The 12,387-nt window shown below is 53.3% G+C and overlaps 2 protein-coding genes across 14 annotated transcripts; one reads left to right on the top strand and one right to left on the bottom strand.

Moving 5' to 3' along the window:
• Window positions 1–45: 45 nt before the first annotated feature.
• SLC35G2 (solute carrier family 35 member G2) lies at window positions 46–6,462 on the top strand. 4 transcript variants are annotated; one of them, XM_021537151.3, is made up of 3 exons: window positions 46–398; window positions 3,973–4,043; window positions 4,738–6,462. In XM_021537151.3, exon 3 carries the CDS (start codon window positions 4,760–4,762, stop codon window positions 5,987–5,989), a length of 1,230 nt encoding a protein of 409 aa, XP_021392826.3. In that variant the 5' UTR covers window positions 46–398; window positions 3,973–4,043; window positions 4,738–4,759; the 3' UTR covers window positions 5,990–6,462. The 4 variants fall into 4 exon arrangements, with proteins under 4 accessions (XP_021392826.3, XP_021392827.3, XP_085443157.1 ...); XM_021537152.3 differs by having other exon boundaries at window positions 213–398; window positions 3,977–4,043; window positions 4,738–6,010; XM_085587031.1 differs by having other exon boundaries at window positions 234–373; window positions 3,977–4,043.
• A 589-nt stretch (window positions 6,463–7,051) lies between these two features.
• SCLY (selenocysteine lyase) lies at window positions 7,052–12,367 on the bottom strand. Of its 10 annotated transcripts, none has more exons than XR_014957163.1 (14): window positions 12,303–12,367; window positions 11,747–11,838; window positions 11,563–11,675; window positions 11,374–11,474; window positions 11,080–11,236; window positions 10,661–10,788; window positions 10,396–10,560; window positions 9,958–10,064; window positions 9,586–9,622; window positions 9,160–9,243; window positions 8,905–9,007; window positions 8,647–8,722; window positions 7,602–8,012; window positions 7,052–7,496 (listed from the first exon to the last, which is right to left on the bottom strand). XR_014957163.1 is itself a non-coding variant. In XM_085587027.1 (14 exons), the coding sequence occupies exons 3-13, from the start codon at window positions 11,603–11,605 to the stop codon at window positions 7,853–7,855; spliced, it is 1,161 nt and encodes a 386-aa protein (XP_085443153.1). In that variant the 5' UTR covers window positions 11,606–11,675; window positions 11,770–11,838; window positions 12,303–12,367; the 3' UTR covers window positions 7,052–7,299; window positions 7,822–7,852. The 10 variants fall into 10 exon arrangements, 9 of the variants coding, with proteins under 9 accessions (XP_085443153.1, XP_021392824.3, XP_085443148.1 ...); XM_085587027.1 differs by having other exon boundaries at window positions 7,052–7,299; window positions 7,822–8,012; window positions 11,770–11,838; XM_021537149.3 differs by having other exon boundaries at window positions 7,052–7,299; window positions 7,822–8,012.
• Between the last annotated feature and the right edge of the window lie 20 nt (window positions 12,368–12,387).

Consider the following 12,387-nt stretch of genomic DNA (forward strand, 5'->3'; position numbering starts at 1 on the left):
GCCGAGCGGGGCCGGCGCTCTCCGCCACGGCGGGGGCGGGCGCGCAGGGCGCGGCGGGGACCGAGCCCGAGCAGCCGCCGCCCTTCGCCCGCTCCTGGCCGGAGGGGCTCTGCTGCAGCCGCTGCCCGGGTTCCCATGGAGACGCCCCGCGTCCTCTGACGAGTGCCCTCTTATCGGCGACAGTTGCCACCGCGATTGGTGCCGCCCTCCTCGCAGCGCTCCCGGGCTCGGTCGCTTTGCAGGCGACTGTCCCCTCCTGCACACCCCGCACGCACCGCTGGCTGCCGGGGGGTGCAGATTGTTGCGAGAGGATCCAAAGCAGTGAGTGAGGTATCTCTAATCTCGACCTGTCAGCTGCTGTCATGGACCGAAGGTGCCGTCTCGTGCTTCACCCCATTGTAATGTACCTCTTAAAACCTTTCTTACATTTAACTGAGTTGTTTGCCTGGTTTCCTGTGCTGTAGGGGACTGTATTTCAGTGTTCGTGTATTCTCTGTTCTTTCCCCTGTACCTGGAATTGGTATCTGAAGGGGTTTGTTCAGATAAGGGTTTTTGGAATGGGAAGTTTGCAGGCAAAGTGGCTCTTTTCCCAAAATCACTTAATGCAAGTGTTGCTGCTGCAGAAGCAGGAGCTGCAGGAGGCAACAGGCATGAATGGAGAAATTAGAAAATAGTATTTTTTCATGGAAATGGCTGGAAATGGAGCCCGTATTCAGCAAGAGAATAGAAAAATCAAGGAGAATTAAAGGTACAGCTCATCAAATGAGGTTGCTTCAGTGAGCTAGCACAAATAGAGATCGTTTTCTGGGTAGCAAAATATTATCAGAAATGTACGGACAATTCATGGGACTTTAGGGTTTGTATTTGTATTCAGTGAAGGTTGTACTGGCTCTTCCTTCAGGCAGTGCTGCTGGATGTGACTCAGTTAATTTGAAGACACGGGATACTGGTTTGTTGGTTTGTGTATAATGCTTGCTCTTGTGCTTAAGTGCTAAAAACTCTTTTCATGTAATTGCTTCTTCATTTTCTTAAATACCTTTTGCTATTCATTAAATTTTAATAAAGACTCGAGTTTCTTGGAATGTATTTTTAGTCAAATTGATTTATGTCAACCTGGCTAAAAAGATAAAGGTACTGGCACACCACAGGTCTCTTGGCATGTGCAGTTGCCTGAAGTATGAAACACCTAAGAATCTCCAGGTGGTTTAATGGTGCTGAAAAAGGACTATAGGAGATTTTCCTGCACCTGATAAAGAATCAAAAGAAAACCCCTTATGCTTAGAATGCACACGTGTGCTTCGTGAGGTGGCACCAGTTCAGTCAGTTCCATGGGTTTCCAGGGGCAGGTGGGTCTTTCCTTTGTGTGATGTTCAGGGAGAGTTGTCAGTCTGTAGTTACCCTGTAGAGACTGCTCCCAGCCCTCTGGTAGTTTCAGCCTGATCTGGTCAGGACTGGGGGATTTTCCACAGACGAGGCAGACGAGCATTCCTATGGAGCCTGTCTCTCAGAGCGCAGGGGTAACTGACCTTCCCAACTCCACATCTGTGGCTGGAATTGCCACATCTGTGAGTCTTTCATAATAACACTTCAGTAGCCTGACTGATTTTAACCCATCTGGCAGAAGATGAGAGTATATATTTTTTTGTGAGTTTATTCAAGATTGGTGGTTAGAATCACCAGACCTCAAAGCCCTCATTCCTTCAGGCACAGGAGGAGAGTTCAGGCTCCCACCCCCAGCAGTCAAAGGGCAGCTAATCATCTGGCTATTTCTACCTGGCTAACCAGAACTTGCAGTGGTTGAGGGAAGGAAGGAGGGGAGTATTCAGATTTTTTTCTTTTAAAAGAAATCATGGTTTGTAGTCTATCAATTATCTGTGCCATTTATTTAATCTACAGTGGTTATTTGTTCCCCCAGGGAAAAAAGGGTTCACACTTTGCAGTGAAAGCTGGTAATTTAAATGGGTGTCCCAGGCTGAATTGGGAATGTTTGTTATATAACTTGAGAATTTTGCATAGTGCTTAATCTTCAGCCTTGTATTAAACTTGATTCAAGATCAACTTGTGTTTTTAATAGAAAATGCAAATAACCCACATTAAGTTTCCAGATATGAAGGAAAAATAAAAAGTTCATGTCATTTCCACAAAAGGCATGGGCAGAAAGAGAACTAGCAAGTTGTCTGTATAGGCTGTGCTGATTTTCTCTAGTTTAAGTTTGTGTCAGGGATAGACAAAATGGATCTGGGATATGCCCTAATCTCAGTCTCCATAGAAAACCTCACTGGTGAAGAAATGTGAGGTCACCAAAGGCTACAAACAAATGTACTGTGGGAGGCTTGGCATCACATTTGTCATATACTCAGTGTTTAGTTGGGAAAATGAAATCTTGGGCTAAGCATTCCTGTTATTTATTTTTTTGTTCTTTATTACTTCCCACCTCCTGCCTTTCACACATGTTTGCCCTTCCACTTCGCAGACTCCCAAATGTCCTGGTTCCCAGCTGAGCAGCTCTGTGCAGAACAGCCATTTTGAGCTACACACTCACCATCTATTGTTTTCCTCCAGAGAGATCCCTGAATACATTGCACAGTTCCAGTGCCACATTTGAAACTGTTAAGTTGAATTTGCAACTATTTGTTGAAAGAAAATGTAATCTAAAGCCAGGAACCAAGAAAATTACCATTGTATGCTCATGGTAACAAATGACCTGTTTTGGTTTTGTTTTCAGGAGCAGTTGCAGCATTTAGTCAGCTGTTTCTTAAGGAAATGAATGAGTTTACCCAGTGGTCTATTGTCAATCTAATAATAATTCCTGTTGTCCACTGTTGTCTTCTTTTCCTCCCACTTATTCACAATCCAGTATGTTGTGCCTTAAAGCAATAAAGTCTTATTTTTTTTTTTTTAAGGCTGCAAGGCAAAACTGTGGATTGTAACACAATTAAAATGCTAGGTAGGAAAAGCTGTGCAGGTGAAAATCACTGCCTTCCTGGGCTCACTCAGTGCGGTTTGCATTTTCGTGTTAAGATTCAGAAATGAACAGTTTAACTGAAGGAAAGGTGAAGGTAGCAGGTGAGCCTGGGGCAGATTTCTGGCAAGTGTTGGTAAATGGTGATGTGTTGTTTGAAGTGCCCGCTAGCACAGCTGATACCCTGCTCTGTTTACTCTTCATTTGCTCGTTCCCAAGTTCCTTGCCCAGGAAGCTGCCCTTGAACACCCCGGAATGCTCTTCACCATGCAGGGGGTGCTGGGTGGGCTCTGGCCCTGGGTCTGCAGCAGAAAAACATGAACAGCGGTGCTGGGCAAGGCCTCCTGATAGACGGGGCAGTTCGAGAGGCTCCTCAGCCCCTGGTACTTGTGCAGCTCCAAACTGGTGCTGCTTTCTCCGGAGCTGAGACTGGTGCCCGCCCGTGTCCCTGCTCCCGTTCATCCCTACCAGAGCAGGGAGTCGGCTACAGCTCAGCTGGGGTGTAACAGGGGGTTAACGAACACTCAGCCTCTGAGGAAAAAGGCACTGTCCCATTCTCATGTAAATTAATTTGCCAGAGCCGCAGGCTGTGCTTGGCTGTCACAGATTGCAAGCGCAGAAAATGCCAAGGCTGAACCTGGCCGCGGTATTTTCGGTGTTTCTCTGAGGAACTCTTGCCCGCACTTTACCACTGCCTTTAGACCTGGCTCCTCCTGGCCTCCCTCTCCTCTGCAGCCCGTGGGGCAGCACAGCAGGCGTAGGAGGCTGGACTGCCTTGTTGTCGAGCTGTAGGAACCTTGTGCTCACAAGCCACCACTTGTTATTTGGATTAGTTCCCTCACTAATTCCGGGAGACGGCTGAGGAGCGGTTTTGACAAGATGCCACTGACAGCTTTCTCTCCATCTAAATTGGTTTGGGGTTTGAGCCTCCCTCGGATTTTACTTTTCTTTGCCAAGATGGTTGTAACCTTCACTGCTGGTACCTGAGAGCAACTGTTGTTTCTGTCTAGATAGCCCACTGAAGATGTAGATGATGAAGTGTTTTCCCCCTCTGCATTGGGATCGAATGTGTCTGCCACAGGTAAGGTCTGCACAGGTTTTATTTGCTGGGGTGAAGGCAGGGAAGGTTTCATTACTCCTGCTGCCTCTTCACTTGGCAGGCTCTGCACAGAGGGTGTGAAAACAGTAACTGCAATGACCTACCCCTGCATTTATTAAACAGGTGCCCCACCCCGAAGGGCACTGTGTGTGTAGTGGGAAATGGCCCTTCACAGGAGACGGAAGGGTTTAACACTGTCACAGTTGTGTTCAAAGATATGTTGTTATCCATGTGCAAACTGCTGACTTGCCCGGGGGTGCTGCCTATCTCCCTGTGTTACTCTGTCATCTCCTCCAGCCAAATTTCTCCTATAATCTTGTAACACTGGCAAGCCATTAAGAATAATGCATAACCACAGGGTAAAAAGCTTAGCAAGAGAACTTTCTTATTAGAACATACTACAAATCATTATGTATACCATGCATAATGACAAAATATCTCAAAAATTAGTGACTAAAGTGAAGCGCCATGGTTGACTTTCAAGGAGATCCAAATGGCCCAGCCATCAAAGGTATTTAGCAGTATCTCAGTGGAAAATTGAAGCAAAACCAAGAACAGGCTACTAGTACTTGGATTTGGTTGATAAAAATAGCTTGTAAACACTAAAAGCACTTACATCCATGAATCTCTTACTATTCATTTAACAACAATGTATCTCCATTTTTTTTTTCTTAAGACCAGGGCATTTCTCTAAGGAAATGGATACGTCTTCCCAAAAATACCCAGTCAAAAAGCGAGTGAAAATTCATCCCAACACAGTAACAGTGAAATACACGTCTCATTATCCCCAGCCAGGAGAAGAGGGATGTGAGGATGTTAATGAAGATACTGGAGTATTTATGGAGGATAATCCTAAGAGAAGACTACTGAATGATGGGAAAAAGAGAGAAAATACTTTTTTTGGTACAATAGACACCAAGCCAGCACAACTGCCAAAACCTGATGAGGCTGGACAATCCCAGCACTTTCCTGAAGGAAATGTACTGCAGTCCAGGAAAACGTGGGCAGTCCTTTTTGGGTCTGCCGTGGCTCACGGATGTGTGGCTCTGATTACGAGATTAATTTCTGACCGTTCCAAAGTGCCATCTCTGGAGCTGATTTTCATCCGCTCAGTCCTGCAGGTGCTGTCCCTCACTGCCGTGTGCTACCACCGCGAGCCTCCCTTTGGCCCCAAAGGCTACAGGCTCCGGCTGTTCCTCTATGGCATCTGCAATGTCATCTCCATCACCTGTGCCTACACCTCCTTCTCCATAGTGCCCCCCAGCAATGGGACCATCATGTGGAGGGCCACCACCACGGTGTTCAGTGCCATTCTGGCTTTTTTACTCATGGATGAAGGGTTGGCTTATATAGACATACTCACTGTCATTGGCAGTGTGTTTGGTGTTTGTTTGGTCATGATCCCCAACATAGTTAAGGAGGAAAACTCTTTGCTGAGCACCTGGAAGGAAGCTTTTGGTTATACCATGACTGTCATGGCTGGTCTGACCACTGCCCTCTCCATGATAATCTACAGGTCCATCAAAGACAACATCAGCATGTGGACAGCACTGTTCACTTTCAGCTGGACAGGAACAGTGTGGGGAGCATCCACCATGTTCCTGCTCCAAGAGCCCATCGTCCCACTGGACGGGGAAACCTGGAGCTATCTCCTTGCCATCTGCCTGTGCTCCACTGCAGCCTTCCTGGGGGTCTACCATGCCCTGGGCAAGTTCCACCCCGCTCTGGTGAGCACTGTGCAGCACCTGGAGATCGTCATTGCCATGGTCCTGCAGCTCCTTGTGCTGCACAGCTTCCCAGGCACTTGTGACCTGGTTGGGGCAGTGCTTATTTTGGTGAGTGTTTTTTTCCTTGCGTGTTATAAACTTTCCTTGAAGGAATTAAGAAGGCAAGATTATCAGGAGATTGTGGATTTGTCCAGTAAATGAATGTTGGTTTTCAATGTCTGATTCTGGCTGTGACCATGTGGAAGTGACTCCTTTCAACTCCTCTGTCAAGTCCAAGTAGCCAGGTTCTCTCTCTACTATTTCACTTCTCAGCTGCTGTAGCAATGTTGGTATTTCCAGGCTCCCGTGCCAGGTGGCTTTGTTCTGCTGCACACAACCATTTTGTCACACCCAAAAGAGTAGCACAGCCAGCACAGGCTGGCCCCCAGAAATGTGGGCCAAGCTCTTCTTGACCTTCTCTGGCTAAAGCAATACAGAGGGACTCAAAAGTGACTCTCATTCATGTGTGCTGTGGTAGTAGGAAGATGAGTAGCAAAACCATTAAAAGGGTCAAACCAAATTGTCATTTCCTCTGTAATGCTTCTTAAGCTTTGGCTGTCATATTCTAAATGGAGCAATGCTAAGTTTCTGTGGCTAAAACCTTCATTTCCTGTGCATATAAAGAAGTCAGTAAAGCTTTTTGTGCTTTGTGGCTAAATTTCTGGCTGAAACAACACAGGGAGCCCATATGTCCTGTGTGAGGAAATGAGCCCCAAAAGCTGAATCTCCAGCTGTATCACAGCTGTGACAAGTCCCCAAGAACTGTGAGGTCCATAAGAGATTAAAGATCAAGCCCTGCAACAGACCCAAATCCCTTCTATGGTTCCTAAAGGAGGTTTTGAGTATTATCCAAAGGAGTGGAAAAAATGGAGAAATAAAAGAATGCATTTGAGATGGTGGTGTGAGCAGCATGGCAATACTGACCAGCCTGGCAGCATCAGTGACTGTCACTCAGAGTGCTTAGGTCCTAAAACTCCAGGAAGACACCAGATTTGCCAAGAGCCCCGGGTTTTATGAGCCCAAATAGTATTCCTGGTAATTCTAATGTGTGGCTGTAAAGAGAAAAGCCAGCACCTGTGTCCACAGGCTCTGTGCCAACCAGGCCCTGCAGGCACCTCCCACTCCAGCTGCCTGTGCCTCTGTTCTGTGGCAGAAGCATTTTCTCAGGGAAAAGGCATCACTCAGATGGCTCCAACCAGTCCAGCTTCCCCCATAGAAAATACATTTTACTTGTGAAAAGAATCAGCAATTACTTTTATTCCTATGAATACTTAGGGAGATCAAGTTCCTTGACATCAGCCAGCCCAGATGGCAACACTCCTGATCCATGTGACACTTGTGTCCTCCAGTGCTGGTGATGACAGAGACCCCCTGGGCCACGCAGGGGTCCCTCAGGTGCTGGCACAGTCACAGCTGCCCTGACAACTGTTTCCTTGAGGAGCAGGTGGAGCTGGCAACAGAAGCTCTGGCCCCTGTAGGAAGGACAGAAGAGGGGAACTAGTAAAGCAAAGCAGTGCTGGGAAAGCTCTGCCCAGTCAGAAATCCCTTTGACAGCTCAGGGCAGAGCAGTTCCCAGCCCAGAATCCTGCTGTGCTTCTGTCAACTCCTCATTTCACTCTGGGGCAGATGGTCTTTCTTCTTCTGGCTGCTCAGGCAGCGGGAAGGCTTCCTTTGTGGAAAGCAACCAGGTTATGAGGCTCCTCCTTCCATGGCTTCCATACCTGTCCCCTGTGCAGGGACTTGAGCTCTGAGGCTCAGCTGTGCCAACACACACCTGTGCAGGCACCCAGATAGGTACAACTGGCAAGCCATGGGCATTGGACAACAGGACGCTGCAAAAGGCTCCACTGTGCAGCAGGGCTGAGTCCTGGGCAAGCCCTGGCGGAGCTGCCCCAGCCCCAAAGCAGCCAAGCCCTCTCCTCAGAACCTCCCCCTGCCACCCCTGAGCCCAGGCTGGCACAGGCAGCTTGCACCCAGGGGCCCACCCCAAGAACCTGAGTGGTGTCTGTGGAGCAGTTCAGGGGTCTATGGGGCCTGGTCCCGCTCCAGCTCCTGCACTGCCTGCACGAGGTCCTGCACGGCCCTGTCCACGTCTGCCCGTGTGGTGCCACGCCCCACGCTCAGCCGCAGCGCGTTCTGCGCCACCTCTGGGGGAATCCCGCAGCTCAGCAGCACTGGGGAGGGCCTGGAACACAGCCAGGAGGAGGAGGTTGGACACGAAAGTCGAGGAAGCCCCGCACATCAGCAGGGAGCCTCACCAAGCCCAGGAGCAATCACATCTGCAGATACACTCCAGGGCACCTATCCCCTGCACAGCCCGTTTGCTTTCCAGGGACACCCAATCCCACTAGGCTTGTTGCCCTCTGGGGGATCTGTTCCATGTCCCTGTGGGTTGGCAGCTCTGCCACATCCACAGGGCATTGCTCTAGACCAGGCCAAAAGCACCCACAGTCCTCATAGCCCCTAAAGGAGCCATCTGGAGACCCAAGCAGGGCTGGAGCAGGTGAGCCAGGCACACGCAGGAACAGGGCAGGCTCTTTTCTGGAAGTGCCAGGGGTTCAAAAGTATTTCCAAGCTTAGCTGGATAACCAAAGCTGGGAAGGACAAACTCCTTCCAAGCAGCAATCAAGAATTCCAGCTCTGTCTCCTGCAAAAATCCCTTTCATAGCCATTCAGCCCCTCTGGAAAGCTCTGTACCTTCTTTGTTTCAGGTGATTCTGCCCAAGCTACCCACTGTCCCTTCCCCTGTCCTGCTTCCATCCCTCCCAACCTGCTGTCCTCTGGGAAGAACCCAGGGGCTGGAAAAGCTGTCTGCTCACCGATCCCCCTTCTCAGAGTGGCAGGCAGCCCCGACGCTGGCGAGGAGCACCTTGCAGTGAGCCAGAACCCTTCGTCCTGCAGCACAAGCAACACAAGCACAGCTCTCACACTGCCAAGGCTCTCTCCAGGGGCTGCTCCTGCCTCACCTCCCTGCCTGAGCCATGCTAAGTGCCCGTCAGTCTCAGCCACAGGTGCTGTGAGGGGCAGGTGCTTGGCTCTGTGGAAATATCATGGGACAGCAGCAAGGTAAGAGCTACCTTGAAGGCCTGAGCCCAGGATGGAGAAATTACAGGTGTTGCAGAGTCGCTTGGAGCCCTTAAAGTGACTGTTGAAGCAAATCCTCTGCTTCCCAAAGGAGGCCTGGAGAAACCAGAGGGCTGTGAACCTCTCTGGGGTTTCCAAGCAGCTCTGTCCTTACGAGGGGGTGGGCAGGGCCAGAGGGACATACCCACCCTGCTCCAGGCCCCACACCCTGCAGCCTGAGCCTGCGGGAAGGGACCACATGCGCTCACCTCCAGCGTGGCCTCCAGGTAATCCCGGACATCCCGCATATGAGCCTCATAGGCCTCCCAGTTCTTGTTCACTAACTCTGCAGCCTGAGAACACACAGACAGGCTCCACCAGTGACCCTTGGAACTCTCCCTCTGTGCATGGTCCCTGGGATGTGATCCCAGCCTAGAACAGCCTTTGCAGTGCCAGGTCCCCCATGTCCCCGCTCGGTGCCCCGTGCCATGTGAGCAGGGTGATTGTCAGGGCTGCAAACCTGCAGCAAGCATGCCAAAGCACCTCCTTCGACTGGCATCAGAAAGCCCCACCACCTTTCCCAGCTCACCCTCCCTCCCACATATCCCAAGTTTGTCCCTTCTGACAACCAGGGAGCATAAGTGGCTGTCTCTGTGCTGGGTCTGCACCACTCACCCCTGACCATTCCAACTGACCTGGCCAAGGCCGGCAATCATCGGGGTGTTCTCAGTGCTGGAAGGGAACAGGGACCAGTGAGTTATTTCTCCAGACCAGAAACCCAAGCTTGAGACACAGACATTTCCTCATGGGACTCCTCACAGCTGGCAGGGGCTCCTGCACACCTCTCTGAGGTGGTTAAGGAGGCCGTTCCACCCTGAAGTTACATGCTTGGGAACGCCTGAGCTCCAGGGAGTTTCCATGCACAGATCCATTTCCTTGCCGTGCTGGGCTGCTCGCCCCAGGGCTGGCAGGTGACACAGCTGCCAGCTCAGCTCAGACAAGGCAGCCCATGTGGCTTGGCCACCAGCCAGGTGCCCAGCTCTCCAGGTAACCACCTGCACCCTTACCCTGGCCGGAAACTCCTCTCCTGTCCCCCTCCGAAGAGCATGGGGTGCAGCGGGGTGGTGGTGCCGGGGCTGCGAATGTACAGCGCTCCAATCCGTGGGCCGTGGAACTGTGAGGATAGCCACAGTGACTGTGGGGACACTGACTGCGCTGACAGTGCTTCCTGCCCTCCTGCCCAAATCTGAGTGCCCTCCAGTGCTGGCCCCTGCCCATCACACAGGCACACGCCATTACAGAGCTGCTCCCCATGCTCAGTCTCCTGGCCCCCAGCACAGACAGCTTCCACGGGAGTGAAGTCTATCTGCAGAGCACCACCCAGCAGGAGAACTTTGGCTACTGTGAGGTACCAAGCTGCGTGGGGCACCCAAAGTCCCCCTGGCACCCCAGCAGAGATGTCACACAGGGTGATCAGCAGCTGGGCCACACGAGCAGGGTCACACCTTGTGTCCCACGATGGTCAGGTAGTCCACGCCCAGCTCCTGCACGTCCACGCGCCCCTTGCCAATCATCTGTGCTGCATCTGTGTGCACCAGGATCCTGGGCAGAGCCTCTGCTGCTCTGCGCCGGTTGAGAGCACAGATGCGCTGGCTCAGCTCTGCGACGGGCTGGTGGCAGGGATGAGGGTCTGCATCCCTTCTGCTCCCCTCTGTCACCGCCTCTTTGCAAGGGGATCTGTGCCCCATCCCCCTCTCTGCACATACTCACCATGATGACCCCGGTCTCATTATTGGCCAGCATGAGGGAGACCAGGCAGGTGTTTGGCTGGATGGCAGCCAGGACATCGTCCACCTCTGCCTGCCCGCTCCGTGGGGACACAGGCACAAAGGTGGCTTCTGCAGGCCAGGAGACAAGCCCTGAGGCTGGCTGGGTAGGCTGTGAGCGCTCAGGGCTGCATGTGCCCCGCTGAGCAGGGCAGGAATGTGTGGGCAGTGGGAACACAGGCACAGAGCAGGGAGGTGACACATCCAGCCTGGGGCAACATGGGCAACCACAAGGAGAAATGGTGCCCTTCTCCAGGGGGAGAAAGTGGAACATCACAGAGCATGCAGGATCTTGCCCTCCTCCAAAATCACCAGCAGAGACAAGTCCCCCATTCAAACCTCATCTGTGCCTGCGCCACTCACCTGCCAGGCCCTCCCTCCCCAGCTGCTCCAGGGGCAGCCGGATGGAGTCGTGCTCTACGCTCGATGTCACGATGTGTGGTATGCCCCGGCTGTCCCCCAGCCCACGCTGGCTGTCGTGGAAGTGCCTGCAGGCAGTGTGGATCACCATGTTGTTCGCCTGAAGAAGGGAAGGAGAGGGAAAATGCAGGCTCAGAAGGAGCACAGTGCCCTTCATCCCTACCCTCCTCATCGCTGGTTGCTGGAGAAGGGGTGGCAGGCAGGGATTCCCAGGAAGGGGGTCCCCTCTGCTCCCACCTCCGTGCCCCCCGAGGTGAAGACGATGTCCTCAGGGCGGCCTCCTAGCATCTTCGCCAGGCTCTCCCGTGCGCTGCCGATGAGCTCCTTTGCCTTGCTGCCTGCAGGACCAGATCTAGCAGCTCCTGCGGGCTCTTGTCACCACAGGGCCCAGCCCGAGGGGGCAACGTGGCCCATCATGATCCCTACCTGCCGGGTGGGAGCTGCTGGGGTTGCCCCAGGCCTGGCACATCGCATCCCACACGGCCTGGGCCACCTCAGGAGCCAGGGGGGTGGTGGCGTTGTAATCCAGGTAGATCCTCCTGTAGGAGCAGGGGTAGATAAGCCGCGCTGGGGGGCACAGGGGGCAGCACGGGGCAGGGCAGGGCCTCACCCCTGCAATGAGTCACAGTGCACCTCCGCCGGCTCTGTCCCCGTGCCCATCGCTGCTGTCTCTGTCACTGCCACCGCCTGGCCGTCACCAACCTGCCACCGGGGGTACAGACATGTGGCTGCCCGTGGGGGCCAGGCACCTGCCCTGCCTGGGCACCACAACAACCCACCACCCTCCCGCCTGCCCCACAGCCACGGCCCCACCAATCAGCTCCCTCCCGCCTGCCCCACAGCCACGGCCCCACCAATCAGCTCCCTCCCGCCGGCCCCACAGCCACGGCCCCACCAATCAGCTCCCTCCCGCCGGCCCCACAGCCAACCACCCACCAATCAGCTCCCTCCCGCCGGCCCCACAGCCAAGGCCTCCACCAATCAGCTCCCTGGCCGCTGCTCTCAGGGCACTGACCAATCAGCTGCCCCGCAGTAGCGCTCCGTCACGCCGCTCCCCCGGCCGCCAGCCCATTGGCCGGGCCCTGCGCGCGCACGGAGCTCGCGGCGGGCGGCGCGCGAGCCCCCGTCCCCCTGTCCCCCCCCACGTCGCGGCGGGTGTCACTCACGCGCTGCTCGCGCGCGGCCCGAGTCGGGATGGGCGTGTCTCGCGAGCGGTGCGCTTCCGGCGCGCGCGGGTGGGCGGTACTTCCG

This window comes from Lonchura striata, chromosome 9 (assembly GCF_050655825.1).
Source record: "Lonchura striata isolate lonStrDom1 chromosome 9, ASM5065582v1, whole genome shotgun sequence".
Taxonomy (NCBI): Eukaryota; Metazoa; Chordata; class Aves; order Passeriformes; family Estrildidae; genus Lonchura; species Lonchura striata.